The sequence below is a fragment of the Taudactylus pleione genome, unplaced genomic scaffold (genome assembly GCF_031769625.1).
Source record: "Taudactylus pleione unplaced genomic scaffold, aTauple2 ptg000478l, whole genome shotgun sequence".
Classification (NCBI taxonomy): domain Eukaryota; kingdom Metazoa; phylum Chordata; class Amphibia; order Anura; family Myobatrachidae; genus Taudactylus; species Taudactylus pleione.
In genome coordinates this window covers 4,947,073-4,974,428 of record NW_028284880.1, presented here as the reverse complement: position 1 = coordinate 4,974,428, position 27,356 = coordinate 4,947,073, and the positions used below count along the sequence as shown (strand labels likewise).

General features: G+C 43.8%; 1 protein-coding gene across 1 annotated transcript in view; it reads right to left on the bottom strand.

The window, feature by feature from the left end:
• Positions 1-16,475: 16,475 nt before the first annotated feature.
• Positions 16,476-27,356, bottom strand: part of LOC148503040 (cyclic nucleotide-binding domain-containing protein 2-like) — a 338,546-nt gene continuing 327,665 nt past the window's right edge. Inside the window, exon 15 of the mRNA XM_088449036.1 lies at positions 16,476-16,884. Coding sequence (XP_088305162.1) covers positions 16,786-16,884 — 99 coding nt within the window. The 3' untranslated portion in view covers positions 16,476-16,785. The remainder of the gene's footprint in view (positions 16,885-27,356) is intronic.

Genomic DNA, 27,356 nt, shown 5'->3' with positions numbered 1-27,356 from the left:
CGATTCAGATGCCTCCACCGCTCTGGTGGTGACCTCATCTATTTGCCGGCTATGGTTTCGAAAATTGTGGTCCTGTGTGGGATATTTCACAACACCGCCATAAGGAGTGGTGTCCCAATGCAGCCAGAGGATGCCTTGCCTGAGGACGGCCCCCCCGAGGTTGGTCGGATGTCAGTATATGGGGGGGCCATACGCGATGAAGTTGTGGCCAGATTTTTTAGGTAATTATTTCCTCATAATGTTTAAAATTGCCACAATGTAGACATGTAGACATGTAATTTTTTAAAGTACACTTTTAACTGTTTTTTTTGTTGTTGTTTTTAATCCCTCAAATGACCCTAAAAATCCATGCCTACTACCTGATCAACACAAATGACTTTATGTGGACACATTGGATATAACTTCGGGAACAATGATTTCTTCTCCTCATTTGTGGATTCATGTTGGCATGCTACTTCTTCAAACAGTTCCTGATTGTGTTTTTTGGGGGGTTTTGACTTGTGTGTGTGTGTGTTTTGAATTTTTTAATTTATTGTGTGTATTCACTTGGTGTTCATTATTTGTGTGCATTAAAATTTAATTTTACGTTAACCAACCATTTCCATCGTAAATTACAACCAAGTGTAACCTGCTTCTAAAAATGCAAAGTTGCTTAATGCCTAATACTGTCATTTCTTATTTGGAAAAGTTTAGTACCCTGCTTTGTTGCTAAAAACAAACACCAAAGGTATTATGGTGAATCAGTATGTTTGCAATTGTAGGCCTTAGCAGGTAGCTTTAATTTTAACATTACCCACACCAAAAAATAATCACATTTTGAGGTTACTTCTCCAAACCTATTGGTATTGTTATGTGTTTAATGTGCAAGCTTACATACTTACTTGAGCTTTCGACAAACAAATTTACATTACTTTAAAAATCAGGGACAAATAGTAGACTTATGTAAGGTTCAACAATCTAAGATTTACACACAAGGAATGAGACTTAAATAAATCAAAATAAACTTTATTTTTAAACAAACTGTTTTTGCAAAATAAAAAACATTAGTGGCGCAGGCTCGCCAAAATATGGTCCAAGGAGATCAGCATTGCTACGACATGGCCCCATAGCTCCATTAAGCCCACAGACAATGCCTCATTCCACCTCTGCTCCTCTGTGGGTAAAAAAAATGTGTGGATTAGTAAAAGGACACCTTCATTTATATTTTTAAAAAAATCTAACAATTCAGACTATCGTTAAAAAAATTAAAAAAAAAGCCAAAACAGGCCCAAAACAAAAGGAATGCAAAACGAACAGATTCAAAAAAAATAAGGGCCCCACAAAAATTAAAAATACAAAACTAAAAAAAACTACAAAGGGGAAAAAATACAAAATTTGTCGGTAGCGTTAACAAGAAAGACACAAGTGTGAGTTTTGGACATGTGTCATATGTGTAAGGGTAAAACATCCTTGACATTGTTTCACAAGGATATATATCAAAAACATTGGAACTACTTTAATATTTTGAACAGGCAAAAGGACAACATCAGCCAAATGACAAAAACCATAAAAAAACATAGTTTAAAATGTAAACATACCGGACAAAATGGTGCCTGGCCCTGGGGCATCGAAATCCTCCTCTTCAGAGGTTGGCAAGTGGCTCTGGGAAGGAGGAGGTGTAATTTGGGAGGAAGTGGAGGGTGAGGAAAAGAGTTTGAGGGGCGGGGGAAGTTGAAGGGATGGTAAGGTGAGGAGAGGGAGGGGACTGACGGGCGACAAGGTCTGGGGTGGAGGGGGAATTTGGGGTAGAGTGGGCAGAGGATGTTTGGGTGGGAGTGGGGGATAGGGGTCGAGACACCCATCTGCACCGTCTCATTCTCCGCTCAGCCCCTAAATGATGGAGACCAACATATTTAATTACAATGCTTTTTTGCTTATCTTTTTTTTTTTAAAAAAAACCTGAAAAAAAAAAACACGCCTATACTGGAAACATGCCCACGCAGGTAGGGCCAAAATTCACAAACAGGGCTATACTGGAAACATGCACATGCAGGTAGGGCCAAAAAACACAAACAGGGCTATACTGGAAACATGCACACGCAGGTAGGGCCAAAAAGCACAAACAGGACTATACTGGAAACATGCACAAGCAGGTAGGGCCAAAAAACACAAACAGGGCTATACTGGAAACATGCACACGCAGGTAGGGCCAAAAAACACAAACAGGGCTATACTGGAAACATGCACACGCAGGTAGGGCCAAAAAACACAAACAGGGCTATACTGGAAACATGCACACGCAGGTAGGGCCAAAAAACACAAACAGGGCTATACTGGAAACATGCACACGCAGGTAGGGCCACAAAAAAATAAAACAAAAAAGATATACAAACACATAAACACTTACTTTCCAGAATCTGGAGATGCAAACATGCAAGCAGGCGTGGGGTTCGGCAGCGCAAATCCGACCACATGCGCTCAAGTTGGCCGATATTTCGGCGATAGCCGAGGGAGCGCATGCGGCGGCGTACCTCCGCGTACGCCATCCGCTTGCGGAGGTTTGTGATGGGGGGAGGATGATAGGTGATTCTCATGGTCCATCACTTCTGTGAGGACCAGGAGCTCACGCCTACAAAACGTGGAGGCTCTCATGATGGCACTGATTTTTTTTACACAAAACAGTTTTAATAAAGGCCCTTGAAAAAATTTGATTGACTAATGTACTTTGTAAATTAACAAGAACCATTCTATTGGTTATTGTATGAGTCATGTGACCTACAGCCTCACAAATATAATGCGAGTTATGATAGGCTTGATGCAGTGACATGCGTAAGCTAATTTAAATAAAAAAATTAAAGTACTAAAATATGCCTATAAAAAACAACGGAAAACAATAGTATCATTCCAAAAAACCTTTAATTTCGAAAAACAATACCATTGGTGAAACCGTACGTATTCTGCAGTACAAATGACACACACTGACAAGAATAAAGTTTATTGACAATGAAAAAAAAAACAGGATTGAAAACATGTGAATAGCAATTAAGGTAATTAATATAGTGATTGCCATGAAACGATTAAAGTATGTTTGAAGAATAAAATAGCAAGCAATCGAAAACTGACAGGGCCACTTCCGGAATTGACTTGTGCGAGCGTTCCCTGCAACCAAAGAGGAGACGGACGGTCGTTATTTTGAACGTTCGCTAGCTAGAGGGGGGGTTGGGAGACTATGGGGCGGAAAATTAGCTACGAGCGAACTTACAAGCGAGCGCTTGAATTTTAATATTTCTGCTCGTATGACGGACGAGCGAACGGCCACTTGCGTCCGGCTCTCAATCAGGCCCTGAGCTCATTGGTTACCATCCTTCCCATGTATCCACACCTTCCAGTCTCTCCCTCACCGGCAACAGCATCATCATCTATTCAGTTCATCAAGGCCACTGTCTGGACAACACCCCAGATTTTGCTCTCTCATTCACTCCCTACCGTCAGTTACTCAACAACTCCTGTCACCATAATTCATCCCTTCCTCTCCCCTGATGCTACCAAAACACTTGCATATTCCCTGATCTCTTGTCTCGACTATTATAACCTTCGCTCTGGTCTTCTCCTCAGCTGCCTCTCTCCTCTTCAATCTTTCCTTAATCCTGCTGCTAGACTGACTTTTCTTTCATGTTCCTCTGTCTCTGAATCCTCTCTGTGCCATTCCCTCCACTGTCTACTTATTCCTTACAGGATCCAGTTTTAACTCCTCACCCCGACCTACATCTCCAACCACATTTCCCTCCACACACCCTCCCACCTACTCTGTTCAGCCAGTGGCTGTCATTCCTCATGACTCCAAGTCTTCACCCGTGGTGCCACTACTCTATGGATCTGCGTCTGTGGAAGCAGCAACATTGTGAAAATATGCTAATGGTGCAGGAGACATCTGAAGAAAGGACACACCTCATGCCGGCATTGTAGATTCTAGTGCTGTATCCGAAGACACAGCATCGGATCACCATCGCAGCCTAAGCTTACTCAAGCTGGCCGCCGAAACACCTCTGCAGGACACAGACGCAGACCCTGGCCTCGGCACACCTACAAAATGGTGCGATATTACACCATTATGTCAAATGGACGCTGTGGCCACCCTTTTTGCAGCCAGGCTGTTTCTCACAGGGCATTGCGTGCAACGAAGCAGGGACAATTCTACCCATGCACAGTCCTTCCACCATCGTAGCTGTATGCAAACCACCAGATTTGTGTACAACTATGACAGGCCTAGAATCCCTTCCTCTTAGTGTGTAAGCTCTCTCAGGCAGCGCCCTCCACCCTAGCATGCTCCATCTCACCAGTACCTTGTCCTTTATCTCCTTCTCCCCATCAGTGACTCTGACTCTATTTTTCAGTGAGAGGGAGAATTAAAATAAACCCAATATCATCTGTCATCTGTTTTGGTTTTGGAAAAATCACCCTCAAGTGTTTGGGTTCTTCTCTGTTTTGGTTTTGTAAAAATTTCTTAAAAAAAGCACTAAAATCATGTAATTTGGACCTGTTTACATGCAATCCAAAACCTGAGATTTGATTTTTTAAATTACAGCAAACCCGAGCCAGGACTTATTTCTACCCAGAGCCCCCAAAAGGTCTGAGCCGGGACTCGATTCAACTCGGAACCCCAAAGTCCACACATCACTACCAGATAGAACTCTAAAGCCAAGATTACAGCAGAACAAGCAATAATGTAAAGCCCTAGAGGCTTAACAGGGCAACAAACAACCATTCGTGATTTATTCAATGCGTTCAGACGTTCCTAAGAGCTACAGAAAAGAAAAAATAAATAAATAAATAAAACAAAGACGAGGGATCATGAGTTACATTTTCCTGCAGATGTTTTTGGGGTAGAAGAGGCAAATAAAAAATAAAAAGTACTTTTAAATTTTGCACAATTGATTCATGCTATTTTTTATTTTTTTTTACTGTCGTTTTTGAGCAAAATGACGTTGTTCTGCAGGAGGAAGCTGAGCAAATGGAGAGAATCTGGAGCTGCTTATATAAATCAGGTTATTTGAAGCCATGGAACCTCTCTCCATCTGCAGTCCTGCCATGTACTGCACATTAATCTTCAGTCTGATGACAGTAGCAAAATATGACAAGGCAAAGCCACTTTCCCAAACAGATACGTTCTGCATGTCTGCAATATAAAAATGCACTGCTAAGAACCCGCTTTGCCAAAACTCCCTATATTCAACATCTGTGTGTTATCATTCAGAACCATCTCTGTATCACACCTAATCAGGGGATTAAGACATTTTCTGTGCCGTATCTGCCGCATCTAAAACTACTTTCGCACAAGCCCACACTTGTCATATTATATTGCTGATTAGAAGTACCTGGATTGCTTGCAGATGTTTTTGGCCTGTCATGGAATATCTGATTAATCCTTCAGAGGGCCAGGTACACTGACCTCCAAAGCTTTAAAGGATATGTGATGCCGAGGATTATATAGCCAGATGGAGGTAAATTATGAGTGGCAGACTCAGCCTGATCCCGTTTTATGTCTCTATGTCAATAAATTACTCAGAGGGAAATGTGCACAGCCAACTGTGATATATATTTGAACTAAGAGACTACAAGGAAAATGACAGTCAGCTCTTCCTACCAGGATCTGGACCAATCTCCATTAGTGTGCCGAGTTTAATTTATGGAAAATTAGATTTTCTACAGTGTTGAATGATTGGAGAATAATGAAGGTACAATAATGAAACTCAGATGCAAACACAAATCAAAAAGTTTTGCCTAGTATATTCTATAAATATTTACCAGGGTTGGCTGGTTTAAACCACCTGGGTTTAAACCAAATATTTGTTTTTTTAAACACTCTGTTTTTGTATTATGCTGTGACCACAGGCACATCACCGTGAATTCTTTAAAAAAAAAGCCTATTTTAGGGGAATCCCCCTGGAATTATTCCACATTTTTGTTGCTTGTGGTCTTCATTTGAGTGAGCTGGACCAATACAGTCAATTCACACACAGAGAGAAATAGGGAGGGTGAACCAGATCAAAGTGGTACTAAATCACCTACCACCAGCTAAGACTCCACAAAACCCTCCCCTAACAATCCCCTGATATATACCCAGTTCCTTTTTTGTTATTGTATTTTTATTTCTATGTTTAGCAGTACATAAGCATAGAAATAGCAGAAAAGAAATATATATGGAAAATGCTAATGTAAATAAGAAAGGGAAGGGTGAGGAAAGGAGGGGAAAGGGGGGGGTCTGCCTAGGGTCACGAGAGAAAGAGAAAAGTGGGATATTAAGAAGAAAGACGCGACAGAGCTTTAACCATCCAAGTAAACTTATAGCAAGTGAGGTCTATGAGGGAGGGAAATAATTAAGCGAGAAGATCCACAATACTTCTAGGAGCAGCATTAGTGGGTGAGGGCTGATTTAGAGTAGACCAAGGGCTCCAAATTTGAATAAATTTAGGTGATTTGTTGTGGAGGTAAGCAGTTATCTTTTCCATAGCTGCTATTTGCCATATTTTATTGATGACTGCTGGTAGGGAGAGAGGATCAGGTTGCTTCCAATGAGAGCCTATAAGACATCTAGCTGCATTAAGGATCTGGGACACTAACTTATCTGATAGTTTATCCAAAGATGTCATAGGGAGTCCCAGAAGAAAAGACCATGGATCTCGGAAGATTATTGAGTCAATCACTTTACTCACTAGGGCTGCCACCGCATCCCAGAAAACCAACATTTTTGGGCAGGACCACCAGATATGAATGAAAGTACCTGTCTCTCCACATCCTCTCCAACAAAGTGGAGATGCAGACCGGAATATCCTATTTCGTCCGGCAGCTATGTCTGTTTTTAACAAACGTCATTTGTAAGCAACAAAATTTAAGGGCATTCAATGCATTTCTATTTTGTGCAAGCAGGGCATAATTGTCTACAGTACAAGTCAATTTATGGGAATGTCCCAGAAAACCATGCTGTGACATATAGACATTCACTTAAACTAGGGATATGCGCCAACCCCCGTGTTTTGGTTTTGGATCTGGATTTGGTTTTGCAAACCACCCTTAAGTGTTTTTTGGTTTGGTTTTGGTTATGGATTTTTTAAATAAAAAAGAGATACAACATTTTTAAAACAGCTAAATTCATGTAATTTATGCAATCCAAATTCCGAAATTCGGATTTAAAATCCAAATTCCGAACTGCAAAAAGATCAGAACCGCGACCGGATCTCCTCAGGAGATTATAACGGTGACTCAGATTTACCCGGATTCACGAAATTCGGGTGGGTTCGGATTTCTGGAGAAGCGAACCGCACATCTCTAACTTAAACTAGGTACACTCTATGCAATAACCTGGTTCATTATTTTCAGCTGCTCTCACAGTGTGTACACAGCACTCGGGGCCGGTTATTGTTCTAGAAGCAGCCGGATCTCATGATTGGTTCTGACCTGATACAGTATATTACATTTGTCCCAAACGATGAGCCGATGCTATTGTGCTCATTTTGTAGTGTGTATGAATTTCCGATCATCTGTCCGACATTTCTGCTGATAGTTCATTTAAATATGTCATCTTTGTGTAGATTTTAGGATAGATAATCGTCCAGATAGGAACAATATCAGTAGTTTGTACACTTGAAATTGGATGTTCTTATGGGGCCTGTTCATCATCACTTAGGGCCTGATTCAGAGCCGGACGCTCTGACCAGAGCGCTCGCTCTGAATCAGGGCCCTCCTCCTTTAAAATGAAGCGTCCTCCTGGATGCTCGTATAGCTGTGGGTGACCACCCACAGCATATACGAGCGTCCAAAAAGATGGTCGCGATGGTCTTGACCATCGGACTTGCGACGGAGACCCTGCGGTAGGGTCTCCCTGCCACAAGCCCTGGAGTGATTTTGGCTCTATCAGAGCCCAAATTACTCCCACTGACATCACTAGTGATGTCAGTGGGGCCGGCTTCAGACGGTAAGCGTTCCCATGGGAACGCCTCCGTCTGGCAGGCACGCCCCCGGCACGCCCATCAAAGGGGGCGTGCTGTCAGTCACCATCGACAGCACGCCCCCTTTGGTGCGAGACCCGGAGCGACAGCTTGGCTGTCGCAGTCCGGGTCTCGCGCATGCGCACGACGGAGCTCCCTCCGTCGTGCGCATGCGCAGTGGGGAACATCGACCCACTTGCGAGCGTACTGCCGCTTGCGAGTGGGTCTGAATGACCCCCTTAATTTCTACAAAAGCAGGAGAAAATGCACATTTTCACCTGCAATTGTAGAAATTAAGTTATCGGGCCATTTATCAAGGAGGTAAAGCAGGAGATACAGCAGGAGATAAAGCAGGGGTCACAAGAGAAAGAGAAAAGTGGGATATTTAGAAGAAAGAATCGACAGAGATCTAAACTTATAGTAAGTGAGGTCTATGAGGGAGGGAAATTTAGAGTAGACCCAGGGCCTCCAAATTTGAATAAATTCAGGGTATTTGTTGTGGAGGTAAGCAGTTATCTTTTCCATAGCTGCTATATGCCATATTTTATTGCTGACTGCTTGTAGGGAGGGAGGATCAGGTTGCTTCCAATGAGTATGGGGACAGAATTCATCAAGCTTCAAAAATACTATATTTCCAGAGCTTGACTGCAGGAGCATTCACCATCGATAGATGGCGTTTGCTCCCGCTCGCAGGAGTCCCGGGATGCAAAGAGGGATCCCTCCGCCCCTGTACGGTTCCTTCCACTGGACATCGGGGCTCTTGTGCGCATGCGTGACCTTGCGCATTTGTCTAAGGAGTGAAAAGATTCACTGCTCCGAAAAAATTATGAATTGCTCTGGCGCTCGCATCGAGTTATTATGTTAATTATCGATGATTAATATAATGAATAGACCCCCTAAGACTGTTAAAACACTATGATTGTGAGTGAAATCGTTCAGGTGTGTACAGTACCTAGCGCTATTGTGTCTTAAACAAAATGTGACTTCTGCACAATTTACAAATTCACATATTTGTTAGTAGTTGAGTGTGCTACTGCGCAGTCTCCAACAAAATGGCTCCTTTAGGGAAGCTCCATTACCTAACCAAGACTGTAGTGCCATCTTGCCACTGTGTATGAGCAACATGTTGGAGAATGGATTATCCTCCTCTTAGCTCCAGGGACCCGTGTAATTACCCCACTGTATCCAGTATTCCAGACCCTGCACCACTACCCTACAGAGGAGCTTCACCAGCTGGTGAGCTCTCTGCACCCCTGCTCCACTACAGACGCCGCTCTATCCAGAGTGTGTATTACAGACAGTTAGTATTGCTGTACAAACTACTTCCAATGATAAACCTCAGAGCCTGGTTAAGTTACTTGACTGGTCATTGCCTGCAGATTTAACCGCTGGTGTGTACAGTATTCAAGGCTGCACAAACATTCCCAACAATATTGGGTCTGATTCAGAGGTCCACGCTAATGTCATTGTTCACATAGTTGAACAATTATTTGCTACTGCGCATGTGCAAAATATTCTGAAAACCCCTACAGGCCATGTGTTACCCTAAGTGGTATCTAAATTGGCGAGGGAAGACTGTGGACGTTCCTGGGTGGTACCTCAGATGTGGCCTAAAATGCAAAAAAGTCTGTCTTGTGGCTCGGTGGTGGAAGCGTTGCGGGCATGTCATCAAAAGGCACTGCGTTCTCAGATGCAGAGCCACAGAGGCCATGTAGTCACATGATACACTCATGTTACAGGCAAGTACACTGATTTGGAGCCAAGATGGTTTTCATCATACAATGCGAGGAGTGGGGTGAATGAGTTAGTGAGTCCGAGAGTAGGCACATCCATGCACAATAGTTTTGCACTTACTGTAAGTGAAAAAACGAGGTTTAACCTTGTCAAAACCATAATCCAGATTAAATTGCCAAATGAGAGGACCAGATTCTCACAACTTCTCTGCCTAATAGTAACAAGCTGCCATCGTCTGGGTGCATCTAATGTACAGTAAGTATTCCCGCCTGTTTAATATATAACACATAATAAATGTTTTTAAACATCAAATTATACTTTAAAAGGTTACAAATAATAGTAAAAAAAACCACTGATCACATGTGTGGCGGCCACTGCCGGGGAGGGAATTGGAGAAATTGTCTCACTTTAATATTTGCTAAATTAGATAAGCTACTATAGTATAACGTCAATTGAAGATGGCGTTACCTGTCTGGGCCAAACTCCAGAATGCGAATCTGATAGCTTTGCAGCCCTTATAGAAACATAAATGGTGCACACACTGTTGGAAATGGAGGTCCCTCCATGGTAAATTGAGGGTTACTTAATATTTGCGCATATCCCCCAAAAATGACTGTTTTCGGGGAACATCCAGCAAATTCTACTTGATAAATAGTGTTTTTCTCTGCTTTAGCCAATAATAAGATTAGCGATCTGACTTACATGAAATTGAATGAAGACATTATGGGGGTCTATTCATTATGTTAATTATCAGGGTTCGGGCTGACCCCGATAATGAACATTCTAAATCTTGAGCGAGTGTGATACTCCCCCCCCAAACTGGTATTTTGTATTGGGTAGAGTGTTGTGCGGAGCGAGTATAGTAAACTATGATTTGGAGACTTAGGTCACAATCTCTCAGTTAAATAACAGTGTGGATTTATTCACAGCTCACCAAGAACAATTTAATCAAGAAATAGCATATTAATAGGGTACATTACGGTAAATTGCACAAGCTAAATCACATTAACCACACTCTGTTCCTGTAGGAATTTTATTAACCTGGAACACTTCTTTCTTCAAACTAGAAACAAAAGGGTATTAATTCACACATATAACACACAAAACGCAATCCCTATTTGTTAGTGACAATTGAAATACCCTTTCACAATTATTGGTCCTTAACCCAGTCAGTGTTCCCTTTTTATTATTGCATGCAATAAACAGCCTAAGGCTCTCCCAATATCCCTTGTCTGGCCAGACCACTTGCATTGGTGCACATTTGATCTTTGGCTTAAATGCTACTTTGTTACTATTTCCCTTGCTTCCTGACAGCAGGTATGTGGGTAGCACTAATTCCGAGGCTGTTACTTGTACTGGTGCTTGTATGTAGCAAGCCCGGGCCTGTTATCTCCTGTAGAAAGAGAGTTGCTGTCCCTGATGCTTACTGACTTGGACGGTTACCGATATTGTCTCTGTAACCCCAAATATCCCGTTTCTCTCCCCTGACTGAAAGGGGTTCTGTGAGGCTGACTGAAATGTTCCTTTATTTACCTCAGAGTTCTGAGCTAGGACGCCGGATAACTTATTAATTTCCTTGGAACTGAATCTGGCTTGTGCCAATTAGAGTGACTATGGGCTCTATTTACTACAATCCGCATACTGAATGCGGATTGTAGTGTGATATTACCGAGTGAATTCGCATTGCGAATTCAGGCAATATCACAGGGATTTACTATAAATCCCTTGCAGGGACAGAGCTTGCGATAAAGCTCTGTCCCTGCGGATCCCATCCGCACTCTAGTCGCGGCATTTTCGGAAAAAATACCGCGACTAAGAGCCCGCGCATGCGCCGACCGACCACTGCTACTACCCCCCCACCGACGCTAAGCCCCGCCCCCCGGCGCTAAGCCCCACCCCCCCGCGATCGCGGACCCCCGCGACCCCCCCTCCCTTCATTACACTTACCTGCATCCTCCTGGCCTCCGGTGGTCTTCTCCGGGCTTCCCGATCAGGTGATCTCCCATACTGCACTGGGGCCCGATCACCTGATGACCGGGCCCCAGTGCACTGTAGGAGACCAGCTGACCGGAGAGGAGCCATCACCGGAGGCCCGATCACCGGTCCCTGGATTCAGGTAAGTGAAAAAAAAAATGTTTAATTTTTTTTTTCTTTTTTTTACAGTAATCAGCTTGCGGTCTCTTTAGACCACATAGCTGATTACTGGTACCGGCTCCCGCCTCTGCTCTCCCCGTTAGAGCAGAGTGGGAGCCCGGTAACCGGGGGAGACCCTGGATAACACCACCTCCAGGTGGCGTTATTATCACAGGGCTTCCCCCGGTATTTTTTTACAATTTATTTTTAGTAACTTGCACACAGATCACATTTCCCATTACAATTATGGGAAATGCGATCTGCTTTACTAAAAATAAGTGATACTGGGGGTTGGAGTAGAATTTTACTAATTCTACTCCAATTGCCCTGTAATAAATACAGGTGAAACTAAAATAATGTGAAAAGGGTGTAAAAAAACACCATTTTTCACTTTATTTTAGTAAAAATAATGTTAATAAATAGAGCCCTATGTGATAATTCAGTCTGTCTGCCTAAGGTGGTGTGGAGATGCAATTAGAGGGGAACTGAACAGACCTGCTCTCCGTTTATTTCACTGCTGCAGCTCCCTGGACAACGCTCTCCTCTCCGGACCAGCCCCCGGCTGTCAGTCAATGTGAAGGGGGAAGAGAGCAGGGCGGCTCCCCCACTGAGGCCGCTTCCTCCTAACAACGCCCCCGCAGCAGTCTCCTCAGCTCTCCAGCTGTCAGTCTCTTATGCTGGCCGTACACGCTGCAATTATTGGGACGATCCGCCCGATATCGGCGGATCGCCGCAATAATTGTAGCGTGGGGGGGGCGACCGAGGGTTAAATATTGCTCGGTCGGGGCATGCTGGATTGTCCAGCATGCCCGTCCGATGCGATATTTCCCGGGTAACTCGGCCGCATCGGGCAGTGTATGCCCAGTGCAGCCGACAGACAGACATTTCCTGTGTTCCTTCCTACGGAAGGAACAGGGAAATGTCTCCTCCCCCGGGGGCGGAGCGCGGATGTCGGGCTATACACTGTGAGATTTCTCTCACAGTGTATGCCTCGGACATCTGCGGCTGGCAGACGGCCAGATAAAATGTATGTCGGTCTGACAGACATTTTATCTGGCAGTGTATGCCCAGCATTAGCAGGGCAGGCTTGAAGGCAGTGCCCGACCGACGCGACCTCCCTCGGCAGGACTTTCCTGGCTCCCGCGCTTGTCTTCAGCTCCGTCTCTCCCCTGCCGACTCCAGGGAGACTCGTCAGTCTGTCCGGTGAGTACTGTTCCCAGCACACAGTCTCCAGTAAGCGCAGCGCTTTTACCACCCTGCGCTTATCTCAGGCTCACTCTACCCGGCAGTCCCCTCGAGAATCTCCTTAAATACTAGCGGTCGCGTGCGGGGCTCCTTCCCGCCGATCGCACGCGCCGCTCTATTTACAGGCCACTTATGCAGTTCTGGGGGACAGGTTTTCCCCTAGTTGGTGATTAGTATCTTCTGCCTTTGGCCGCAGGCCCCTATAGTCTCTCACAATCCTGAGCAGGCAACCTGCTCCACATTCCCTGGGGAAAGGGGGGTTAATGTATATGAAAAGTTCAGTTTTTCCCCTCTGTGATGGCGGCATTAACCTGCTCCTTGCCGCACGCCCATCAGTCCACAATGGGTGGTTTGCTAAAATATTCCCTGGGGAGGGGGGTTAACATATATATAAACTGGCAGCTACTTTATATTTTATATAAACACTGTGGTGTACATACATGAATTGGCATTCTCTTTAATTATTTATATATAGTATAGTGCACATCAATAAGTTAAATATCAACATATACTAGAGATAAGGTAGTGATCACTTTAGGAGTATCACAGGAGCACCGGAGCAATTCATCATTGTTCTGGGGTAGAGACAGCTGATTTGAAAATCAACTGTCTCCCCAAATGTTTTCACTGTTCTTTTAGGAGCAGTCTGACTTGGCAGTGCTGGTGCACCTGCGTGAACTAGAACCATCTCCGTGCGTCTGTTCAGCCTCCTTACCGTGCGTCTCAATTGCAACAATGCCTTTGTGCGTACACTCAGTGTGGGACTGGGGCATGAGGGGCCCACCATGGGAATGCAGTGGTAGGGGCCCATGCTTAATGGGTGTGGTCATCAACAAGAGGGGGTGTAACCATTAGGCAAATCTTGATGTAGTTTCTATAGAAGGGAACAAAGCCCTCACACTGATCAGTGGTCCTGCTTCACCAGGTAACTGACCATCTAATAGAGTAACAATTTATAATTTGAGGTCTGAAACCTGACACCTAGAGGAGGGGGGTGGGGCCCACAGGCAGTGGGGCCCACCGGGGATTTCCCCTGTAACCCTGTGGGCCAGTCCAACCCTGAATGTATGCGCAGAAGGAGGTTTTAAGGATTTTCGCACATGTGCAGTAGCAAAAACTTTGCTCAACTCCGTGAACAAATGCATTGCGTGTGACTGTGAATAAGAACCATAATCACACAGAGAATTTGTACTAGAGATGTGCGGGTCTGGATTTCTGTGTCACGCTGGAAGGTGGGTTTTTGAAAGCCGAGGTCTGAGGCTGTGTGAGGAGGCGAAGGCGAGGGGCCTGGACGTATGATCTCCGCATCCACAAGTCTTGGTCGTTGGCTAGACCTAGTCAATGGTGCGGAGTCTAACTCACAAGGAGGTGTTCGCCAGTGACCCCTCCAAGCGGGATATGGGCTTGTGTGGCTCCCTGTAAGCAGGTCACGGTCCTTTGACTTGGTGACCAAGGCCTGCAGGGAAAAGAGAATCAAAACACCCGTGGCCCAAGGGTAATGCCTGGAATAGGCACGTGGGGAGTGGGATAGAAAGGCACTTGAGGTGCTGGCTAGAGAAGTGTGGATATTTATTGGTAGGCTGAGGTAACACGAAGTATATACCGGATTGCCGGTTGTGATGGTGAAAGCACTGCGATGACATGAAGGGTTAACTTGCAAACTGGCTGTGATGGTAAAAGCTCTGAGATGAGATGAAGGGTTAACTTGCACACTAGCTTTGATGGTAAAAGCACTTAGGTGAGATGAAGGGTTAACTTGCAAACAGGCTGTGATGGTAAAAGCACTGCGGTGAGATGAAGGGTTAACTTGCACACAGGCTGTGATGGTAAAAGCACTGTGATGAGATGAAGGGTTAACTTGCACACAGGCTGTGATGGTAAAGCACTGTGGTGAGATGGAGGGTTAACTTGCACACAGGCTGTTGCTTAGTAAAGGCACTGTGGAGAGATGGAGGTTAGCTTTCACACAGGCTGTTGATAGTAAAGGCACTGTGGAGAGATGGAGATTAAATTTGCACACAGGCTGTTGATAGTAAAGGCACTGTGGTGAGATAGCTCAGAAGCTCTGGAAGAAACACACTGGAAGCACGGGAACCTGGAACAAGACTCCTCTAGTTACACTCCCGGCGACAATGATTGTTCAGGCAACTACCTGGAGCACAGGAGCCGGATATATACCCCTGGAAGCCTGCTGATAGGCCCACAGCGTCAGCTGACCAGCCGGGCCACTCAGGGAAGGAAGTACTGACATAGGGAAAGTGTCATGGTGGCGCCCATGACGGAAACTGCGATCCCCACTCACCGGGTCGCCTGACACCACAGCTACAGGGTGAATGCTCAGCTCCTCCCACATCGCCGCGCCAGCCGCCCGACTGCCCGGGAAGTCAGAGGAAGCCAGCGGGACGGTAAGGGACAGCCGATCCCCGGCTGAACTCTGACATTCTGTTGCTGGTTCAGAACTCGGATTTAAAAACTGAACTCAGGATTCGGTCATTTTAGCTGTTTTATCTGAATCCAAACCCAAAACACTTGAGGGTGGTTTTACAAAACCAAGACCAAAACACAAAGATGAATCCAGATCCAAAGAATGGGGGGCGGCGAAAATCTCTTAATTTGTACTGTGTATAAATGTCAGTTCAGTCTCAACTTTGCATTTCAATCAGCCTTTAATTCATGTCAACATTTCCACTTTTACTTTTATTCTATACAGTATTTCTAAAATACTGTTGTTACTCACAACCAGTAACGGCTCCAGAGGTAAGCCGGCAGCCCAGTCCAAAATTCAAACAGGAGAGCCACACCAACTGCCACCCCAAACATTACCAAGCGTCGCCCTGCAGGACTCACTGGCAGTTGGTGGGGCTCTCTTATTATTTACTAACGGGTTTAATCTCCAAAATGAGTGATAAATGTCACTGTGTGTGATAAATGGTGCTCCAGCTAATCAGCTCCTGTCATTTTTCTAACAGTTGACAGTTGGGAGCTGATTGGCTGGAGCACCATTTATCATACACAGTGACATTTATCCCTCGTTTGGTGATAAAACTCGTTAGCAAATGAGGCCCCTAGTATGAACAACTCCTCTTGTAAACAAATGTAATAGTGCTATATGCAATGACCATAAAGTCACAAGAGTTTTTATGCTGTAAATTTACAGTTTAATAAATGACCTTGACTAACTGTAAATAATGCAGTGCTGTGTGATATACTTGCTGATTTAGATGTAAATGATATTAAAACAATGGTTACGGAGAAATAATCAGTCAAATCATCTGTGTGGATGTTTATAATGAGAGACGTTATGTACAATTAATTATAAAAATCCTGTATAGTAGAAAACATTTTAATTACATTATATTAAATATAATGTATTATAGAATGAATAGAGAACTACAGAGAAACATTTTAATGATGGCGAAGGTCAACAGTTTAAAAGGGAACTTGATCATAGGATGGTTTGTAAATACTTGTAAATATGTTTTTTTGTCTTCTCATAGAAAAACATGTATTGAAATTGTCTTTTACCATTGTACATGCTGTAAAATGCAATGGAACAACAAGTGAGTCTGCAAAATAAAATTCCCATTCCGTCCGTAAGGTAAAGGGAATCACCCTATCATCATTGGAGATGGGCTTTGCATACAAATTACTCGATATCACATTTAAGCACGTCCTTCCATGTATAATAATTGCTTGTACCATCGTTGAGTCAGTGTAGCTTTCTGATAAGATGTGACTTGTATTCTTGCCATCTTATATAATCTTGTGTTTTCTGCTGCAGTATCTCTTTGGTTGGGTACGGCTGAATCTGCAGAAAAGAAAATAATGACAGTGAGGACAAAGCTGACACAGAAAAAGTATCACTCTAATTTTATTTTTATAGTATCTCATTGTTTGCAATACACATCCTTTATGAACTTTTCTTTGCAATACACAATCTTTATGAACTATTAACATAAGGTCCCTGAAGAAGTTGCCAAGTGGCGAAATGCGTAGGTGTCTCCAGGGGTGCTTTATGGGGATACAGTTAAATCCCAACTGTTGGGATGCCAGTGTTCAGAATGGCTGCACCGGAATCCCGACACCAGTCAGAATCCCAGTGCCAGCATCCCGATGGTAAGTAGTTGAGTTAGGGGGAGGGTTAGGGGTTATGGTTAGGCAATAGGGGGAGGGTTAGGTTTAGGCACTAGGGGGGAGGATTACAGTTAGGTCCTAGGGTGGAGGGTTAAGTTTAAGCACTAGGGGGAGGGTTAAGTTTAAGCACTAGGGGGAGGTTAGATTTAGGGTGCAGGGAGGGAGGGTTTCGGTAGGGTAAGGATACTTACTGATAGGATTCTGTATCCTAACCCTGTCGGGATGCCACCATTTATTATTGCCTTGTGTCTATGTCCTCAATTTTATCCTCGTTTCATTCAGAGTCCACCTAACTTTGTCTGCCTACACTAATTAGAATGTGTTCTTGTTATGGCAATTTGTATTGGCAGGGGCTAGTTCTAATGTTTCCTTTTTTACATTGAGAGTTTTTTATTTTTTTATAATTTTTTAGATTAGTGCAAATGTCTATAAAATATCATGTTGGATATCTTCAGCACATAAATATTCTGGTAGTGTTCATGGTTGTTTAGGGTCATTGTTAGTGGGGATTGTAATGTTTTGAGTATTTAATAGTTTTCTATTATACCATTGATAGTATCTGTTTGGTATTCCCAGATACAGTAAGTGACTGTTTTTGTCATGGACCTGCAATTGGCTTGGGGGGTATTTGGTGGTTTGTAGTTTATTTAGTTCTTAGTGTTATTTTTATGTATTGTTGGTTTGGTAAAAGGACAAACATATTTTTGTAGCGGTTGCTATATCCATTAGCTTTTATAGAGTTGGCTCTCCAGTCTCTGAGATGAATAGTCATGTTTATCTCTGATCAATGTGTTCTGTTTTTTTATGGATTAAATAATATCCTAGTTCCTGTCAAGTTTATTTTCGGTTAGTGTTTCTAAATCGATGAACTCCTGTGCCTATTGTTAAACGGTGGCACTTTTTGTTGAATAGAAGCAATTTTAGTATTGATTTTTTTTCAAGAGTCTTCTTTTATTAATTAATTTTTGCATTAGCTTGAGAGAAGGTTTAGCAAGTATAATCAGTGGCGTATCTATAATGGGTGCAGTGTGTGCAGGGCACACGGGACCCTGGGTCCAGGGGGGCCCTGCACCACACACACTGCACCCATATTTTTTTAAACTTACCTGTCCGTGGTCCCATGTCAGGTGTCAGCGCTGCTCAGAACACCAGAAAAATTGCCGCCGCGGCCGCTTTTCTGGCGTTCTGCACATGCACAGTAGACTCTGGGCACACTCCAGTGCCCGGAGTCTACTAATGCTTCCTACTACAAAAAAATGGCAGCTACTCAATGAATCAGGTAGTACTTTTTCCAGGTGCATGAAAGGGAGGGGTCATACCAAGTAGAAAAGAGAGGGGGGTTTAACCCCCTATTGCTCCTCAGCACACTGAACCATACCAGCAACAATATATGAACACTAAATGGTAATAGAATTTCAGAGATATTAGTTGCATGCATTTGCAAATACATGGGATGCTGTTAGGCCTCGTCAAGGCTTCTCTGTCACTAGCAGTCCCTACACTAAATGGTTCACATCCGGGGCGCAGAGCACCCCAAAATAACATCCAGCCCAGGACCCCCCCAGGGCATCACACGAAAAATGGAAAAAGAGTGACAGTGCAGTGTAAAATATAGTAGTGTGCAAGTAATTACTAAGTGTTAAGGGGTTAAAATATATGTGAAAAATTACATGAATAATAAACAAACATAAAAAGGTGATGTGAAAAGTAACTATGTGTATTAAGTGGTGATGCCCTCAGGGGGCCCAGCCAGAGCAGCCCCGGGGGCCCTACGCCCAAACGCTCACCCCAAATGTAATGTATGCCAATTAAAGCCTCATAATAAAGGCACATATATATTTTTGGCAAATGTAAGGCCTCATGATAAAGGCACATACAAAAATGCATCCGAATTGAGAGCCAGCTTACCTGGGAGTCACCCCTGGGAACTCCAACTAGCACTACTAGAACCAGCATGCCCTGCTAATGCTGGCTCATGCATGCATCTCATAACCACAAATAAAAAAATGGCAGCTGCTCAATCAATCAGGTAGTACTTTTTCCAGGTGCATGAAAGGGAGGGGTCATACCAAGTAGAAAAGAGAGGGGGGTTTAACCCGCTATTGTTCCTCAGCACACTGAACCATACCAGCAACAATATATGAACACTATATGGTAATAGAATTTCAGAGATATTAGTTGCATGCATTTGCAAATACATGGGATGCTGCTAGGCCTTGTCAAGGCTTCTCTGTCACTAGCAGTCTATAAAGGAAGGTGTGACCTTGATAAAGGTCCATGTAGAGACCGAAACTTTGAATTTTGTATTACGCAATATGTCAAATAAAGTGGAGCTGTGAATTCATACACACGCCATACGTTGCGGCTCAGCAATGTCGTTTTGTTGCTCCCAGTTATCCTATTAATGCGAATACGATGCACATTATGAGCATAAAAGACAGCCGTGTCGTCTGGGGATGACCAGCCACCATGGTGGATATGGGGCAACACACCTTTCCTATGACTTCCAGACATCTGGATTCAGGGGTCTATGCAGTGTACTAGGAGAGGGATAAAGTACCAACTAATGACCTCCTAACTGTCATTTTTCAAACAGCCTGTAAAGTGACAGGAGCTGATTGGTTGGTACTTTATCTCTCTCCAATGCCTAGTCATCTCTCTCTCAGTTCATGTATTGACTTTGTAAGAACACTATCTTATATTTACCACTTGTTTTCATTACTCCTGGAATTGTTCTGCTTCCTGCACTGTTCTGCATTCTGCTCACAGACGTACAAATGCTGATATTTTAAAATTGTTTTCAATTGCTATAAGCTTTGCGTGGCCAAATAAATGTGCCCGTACCATTATGCCTTCAGTTAATCTGCAAAGTCTGGGGAAAGCTAATAATATTTCACATATAAATCTTGTTTAGCGCCGATGTGTACGAAAACATTTCAAAACTTAATTTAAAAAAAGTTTCAGACGACTGCTGCGCCCGCAGCTCATTCCCGGTACCCGCCTCCTTCTCCGTAATCAACAGACAGGTGTCAGGCTTAATGGAATCATCATGTCAGACTCACCCTATTCCTGTCCCCGTAAGGATTACACGGACCACTGAAACAAGCTGCTAAGCGTGCATTGCCATCAAAGTATATTATACCTAAACGATTTCAATTAGATTTGGGTGTTTAATCATATAAAAATTGAAAATAGAGATTGCCGGAGTCACCAGTGTCACTTACAGAACTCGAGGAGTCATTCTAAGTTAAATGTAATGCTTTGAATTTTAATGATATTTATCTAGACTGCAATCACAGGCAATGCACTTAGGGCCTGGTTCAGCAAGGAACACACGATAGCAGACGCATGCACCGATCCGCTGCGAGAATATGCTAATCAATGCATATAAACGGAGACCACAGCATAAGATGCAGACGCCCAGCCCCATATTAAGCCGCCCATCACAGCCTGATCGGTACGCAAGATAGCGTAAACATCGGTAACATCAAGAACCATCGGACCTACAGTAGACGCACAAAAGTGGTTGACCTGACTTTGTGTACAGCTTACAGTATGGCTGCGTATGCCGCCGCCCCTTAAGTATGTACGCCCCTATAACAGCGTTATAACGCCTGCGTTCGCCTGACCACCCCCCTTCACCACCCACAAACGGCACTTCCTGTCAATCAATATCGGAAGGGTCTGCTTGCACACTGCGTTTAGTCTGCGTACCATAACCCGATCGCACAGACTAGTTCGCGCATGCACAGTGCGATGCATATGCATGCACAGAGCAGAAACATCGGCCAAGTGCGTGCGTTCTCTCCTTTGCGTTCCTTGCTGAATCAGGCCCTTAGAACTTAAAAGAAAATTATAATCTTCCGTAAGTAAAGTAATTTGTGCGCGCTTCTTTGTCAAGTAGGTAAATGTTTGTGTGCCAACTCGATGTAGGTAGCACTAGTACCCCCAGGAATATTTAAATGCGAGGTTCAGTATATATCTTGTCAACATTTATCATGTCGATTTTCATATTGTCGCCATGGTTGTAAAGTTGACATGCTTAGAATGTCGACAAAACAGTGTGTCTCAGTGCAGCACTCTATTACCTGCTAGCGGATCTCTGGTGGCTCTTCCAGTAATGGCAATCCCTAATCCTAGCCCTCTCCTCCTGCACTGTAACCCTAACCTTCCCCCTAGTGCCTAACCCTAATGCTCCCTCTAGCAGCCTAAACCTAATGCTCCCCTCCGGTGGGTTGGATATGGGATCCCGAAGGTCAGAATACCAACAGTGGCATCCCAACACCCCTCCCACAACCTAACTCCTCCCGTCCCGCAGCCAAACCCTAACCCTACTGTCCCGCAGCCTAACCTTAACCTTCCCCCCTAGTGCCCATCTGTAACCCTCCCACTAGTGCCAAACCCTTCCCCTAGTGCCTAACTCTAACCCTCCGCCTAGTACCTAACCCTAATGCTCCCTCTTGCAGCCTACTACTAACACTCTCCCTGGTGGGTTGGATATGGGATCTCGATTGTCAGAATACCAACAGCGGCATCTCAACATCCCTCCCATAACCTAACCTCTCCCATCCCGCAGGCTAACCTTAGCCTTCCCCCCTAGTGCCCATCCCCAACCCTCCCCCTAGTGCCTAACCCTCCCCCCTAGTGCCTAACCCTAACCCTCCACCTAGTGTCAACCCTAACCCTCCCCCTAGTGTCAACCCTAACCCTCCCCCTAGTGCCTAACCCTAACCTCCCTAGTGCCCATCCCTAACCCTCCCACTAGTGCCCATCCTTAACCCTCCCCCTAGTGCCTAACCCTAACCCTCCCCCTAGTGCATAACCCTAACTCTCCACCTAGTGTCAACCCTAACTCTCTCCCTAGTGCTTAACACTAACCCTCCCACTAACCCTAAGTCTCCCCCAGACCCTAATATTTTCCTCCACAATCTGCTAGGATTCTGAAAGTCGGGATGCCGCTGTCGGTATTGTGACCGTCGACATCCCTACTGTTGGGATGCCAACTACATCCCCCTCCCACAGACTTACCTGAGCCCTCCTTTCCTCCAGCCTAATCTTAATGTTGGCTTTCTGCATAACATGTCGACAGGTTAATATGTAGACATTCTGCAGAGGTCAACATGTTCCAAGTCGACTTAATAACATAATAATTGTCAACATTGTGGTGTCACCATTACGACTGTCGACATATCCATGTTTTCCGGCTTTCCTCTACCTTCACAGACTAAACATTGTCCTATTGCAAAATGTAAATTACTGTCGCCTGCCGTACTGTCATTAATCTGGGCCTCAGATTCCCTGTAATTTTAACGTAATACCTTGTTTTATCATCTCCCAGTGTGCGGATGGACATTTTCTTTGGTTCTAGTCTCAAGGACGTTCAGTGAACATAATAAAGACACTTTCCTGCGTAACTACCTCTCCGACTGAATGGAATAGCTCAGCCACGTTCCGAGCCTTCATCTGAAAAGGAAAAGGGCCCCAGCAAAATTGATAGCGCAGCCCTGATGGAAAACAAGACCTAAGCACATTTTTGAGACAGCGACAGAAAACCATTGAGCACTCAGAGAGGTTTTTATTCCGGAGTCTTTGCCCAACCGCTGGAATTTAATCTAGATGAATCTGTGCTGATCGACAAACCGAGCTGCGTAAGGGCTCTTGTCCTACAGGTGCAATTGATGAGGCAGCCCACGGAACACTGGCAGCTCTCTTAATACAGCAATATCGTGAAAACGAGTTCCAGGGAACATTGCTGCCTTTGTCAGCGCTATCATTTACGAAGAAAGCAATTGAATATTGGTTGAAAAGGTCAGCGGTTTAAAATACTGTATATGTGTTAAGAAAGTTTGACCAAGGAAAACATTCTTAAAGTATAGTATACTTGATTCTTGTTGTTTATTCTCTGTATATTTCTCTTTAATATACAGTGTAAGCTGTATATGTTTATGTAAGCTTTTTTTATAGTATTTTCTCAATGCAAATGTAAACAGCAGGGGTGTTTCAAGGGTTAGGGGGGCACGTGTACAGCGCCCCCAATGCAAGCAGCGGGGCACCCTCCAATCCCCCTTCCGCTGGTTCCATCTTTCTTTACACAATGATGTGATTAGTTGTTGGCAGAAGTATTAAGATATAATAAGGTGTAGAGCAGGGATGGGGAACCTCAGGCCCGGGGGCCGTATAAGGCCCCCTGAATCATTTGGTCTGGCCCTCCGAGCTTTTTTCTGCTAGCCTCATCTGGCTAGTAGGGTGCCTATAATGACACCCTGCAGCCAGAATCTATGCAGCAGTGCCGCCCGGGGCGACCTTAGGACGCTTCAGACGGTCACACCGCTGTCCTTACAGCTCCCCTGAGCATCCTCAGTTTGCTCCGGGCATTGCTGTAATCACTTGCGATTGTGGCCCGCCCCTGTCTGACATAGCACGGAGGGGGCGTGGTCTGTACTGGGCCCACAAATAATGTAATATATATCAAAATGGCCCTTGGCAGAAAAAAAGTTCCCCACCCCTGGTGTAGAGAGTCCCATTATCAGGGCAGTTCTTAATGTGTGAAAAGGCAGTCGGCCATTTCCAGTCTGTAAAAGAACGCTATTTTGGCAGTGTCGTAACAAGACTCCGAAGCACCCTTGTGCCGACCCTGCCCTTTAAACCCATGACGTCGCGAAGACTGTGTAGAGCCGGCAAGCAACGGGAAGTGTCCTGAGGATGATCCCAGTGGCTGTACAGAAGGCAGGGAGCATTACCAGAGCCTCCAACAAAGGGCACTCTGGGCAGCACTGCCGCAGCAATACTGGCTGCAGGGTTCCATTTCAAGCACCCTGCTAGCCAGAACCAAGGACTGTGGGATAAGGGCGCTGCCCACAGATCCCTGCGCCCTGTGCAGTGGCACCACTAGTTATGGCCCTGTTTTTTAGCTTAGAGCTGGCAAAGATTGGGTCTCATCCGATACTTTTAATGGGATGCATTTCTTACCTTCCACTTGTACACTGGCAGAGAAGCACAGTTCGCTTAAATGACTAAGTAATAGTCACCACTAGAAACACTTTGAGAAAAATGTACTAAATGTCAGGCTTGCTGGGGTTTACAAACCGATGGGATGGCCGCGAAACCGTCAAAACAGATGAATTTACTAAAGGTCATTTTGATCTTGTAAACTGAACCCTCAATGACTGATATTTTCTGAAGACAATCCCAGGATTTCATGTAAGCAATACTTTATTCCAATTCACTACACAGGCTCTACTTAATCTATACTTAGAATAATGTTGTAATGGCTGTGTATGAATTATGGAGATGAAAAAAAAGTGTTTCAGAATTTTTGTTGGTCTGTTTGTCTGTTCCTTCCGGCATCACGCAAAAACTACGGGATGAATTTGGATTGCGTTTTTAATATTGTATAGCTTAGTCACCTAGAAGGAAACTGAGGTATGTATTATCTCAATGTGATATCAGGGAGAGGAGCAATAGAGAAAAAAACAGATGCTTGACACTTGGCGCGTGCAGTGTGCAGGCTCTTCAAGCCAAAAATTACTAGATGTATAGAAATATAATTTTTGGGGGGATAAATATACTTTTAGGGACTGTTTATGAACTATGGAGACAAAAACATTTTTTATCGGAATTTGCACAGGCTCCTCAAGTGCAAAGTAACTATATGTATATAATATATATATATATATATATATATACAGTATATATATGTATATATACACAGTATATATATATATATATATATATATGTATATATATATATATATATATACACACAATATATACATATATTGCACACCCCGATCTCAAACAGTTATATATAAATGCATATAGAAATACATAGATATGTTTATCTCAAGATCTATATATCTATATCGCAGGAGAATCCAACTATATATTAAGCACTAATCACACAGCTTATCTTGCAGTATACATGTCAATCCAGTAGATGGCGGACCAAGAAGCATCTTTTTTGTGTTAATCCATGAAGGAAAAACTGCAAATATTGTTTACAAAGACATTTTGTGATCAATGTTTACAATGTAAAATATACATCATGATAGTAGATGCCACTACTGTCTTTGTAAAATGAGTTCCACTGCGCAGTAGCAGACATCCATGCGAGCGAAGCTGCCGGCAAACGCTAGTATTCAATATAGGGGTGGGGATTCACCTCAAACATGTCTGGTGGGAGTGGTATCAAATTAGTTGCTTCTTTTTGGCATTTACATTTTAATGAGGGTACAATAGCTAGGGAAGGGAAGCAAGTAAGAGAATGGAAAGCATCATATTCATATAAGTCAAAGATGAGGAGATAAGTTTCATCAGATCACCTAACATGTGGTGAACAACTTACTGACAAGCTGGTAGATAACATATTTAGGACAGACATGTTAATACCAGATAAAGCAAGTAAAACATATTAATCCTAATTCCTTAAGAGTTTACGATGTAAATACCACTCCGTAGACTGAAATTGCCTGAATATATGTTGTTGGACATTAGGATCCATTAAGCCAGTCATGACCAACTTGTGGCACTCCAGCTGCTGTGAAACTACAAGTCCCAGCATGCTCTGCAATAGTTTTAGCATTCCCTAATAGCAAAACTGTGGCAGGGCATGCTGGGACTTGTAGTTTCGCAGCAGCTGGAGTGCCACATGTTGGCCAGGCCTGCATTAAGCACCCCATTTTCTGTAGAACTTCACCACACCTGGTAGTGGTGCACGTATATCAAATAAATCAGCTGTAATTTTCTGTTTGACCTCATTAATAGTAGAGGCGGAACCAGAAGTCCACAGGGTGAGAACTTTTTTTTTTTGGTAGCAGTCACCATTATTGTGAGGATCGGAATGAGCTTATTTTTGTTTAGGCCTAGTGGGCAGTTGGAAAGATTCGAGCATAAACAGACCAATGGATCTGGGGACAAGTGCAGAGAGAGGGTGGCATTTATAAATCCTATAAGCTTATTCCACAAACACTTGACTTTGCCGCAGTCCCTAAAGCAATACATAAAACTTGCATCCAAAGAGCAGCATTTACATCAAGTTCCTAACTCTGATGGGACCACATGTTTACATTGCAAATGGGACATGTAGGCTCTATGAATCATTCTGATATGAACATCCTGTAGACATGAAGAGTGCAACATTTTTAGTGGAGTCATGTTTCAATAAAATATTTACATTGTAAATAAAGGGCATAGGCAAATGCAGAGGGCAGGGGGGGTTCTGGTTGCCTGGAAGCCCCCCTCCCCAGCCCACACAATGACCACAATATAAATGGTAATATAATAAAATTTTACTAGTGCTGCATGTTCTTCTCAGTATCAGAAGTGAAATAAATAGCACCACCTGTGGATCTTTTAACATGTATCAGCCAGTAATAAATACATCTGTGCACCAACTAGGAGATACGTAAAACATGCACTGTTAAGGGTGCACTGCCATCAATAGGGTTACTTAGTAATACTGTATAATAACACACTACAGTATACTGTGCAGAAGGAGACCAATATGTACATATATGTGTAGGGCAGTGCTAGGTTCTTCTGCTGCTCCCCCCAGACTCCCGGACAATGCTCCGGAATGGAGCCCACATCTGAAATAAAAACAGCTCAGGCAGGATGGCCCTACTGCCGCATCTAATGGATTATTGTGACTCCCTGGTCCTGTATATGACTGATATTAAAGCTGGATAAGTGCTAATTATGTCCTCTTCATGCACTGGCCACACTCACTGTAAAATCAAGCATTTGGAAACCCCCCACTCTAGAAATGCTGCTTTTGCCACTGATGGGAATGTCTTTCTTCCATGATAAGGCTAATTTATTCATTGAAGAGAGAGAATATTTATCTGCTAGATCCGGGTATAAAAATCTGGCTCTGAAAAGTTTTGAACTACTAAACATTAATAGTGAGAGTACGCGATTCGAGACTGAGGGTAGTTGAAAAGAAGGTGGCAAAGAGGTAATAAAGTATTGTGTCTGCAAATACATGACAAAGTCGTGGTGCGTGCGTTAGCCCGTAGGTTTGTTGTAATGACGAAAAAGGGATTAACAAGCCTCCTGGGTAAACACCTTAGAAGTCAGGTTGAGTCCCTTGGAGCGCCATGTCAAGTAAGTGGAATTTTTACACCAATGGCGGAACTCAAATGTGAA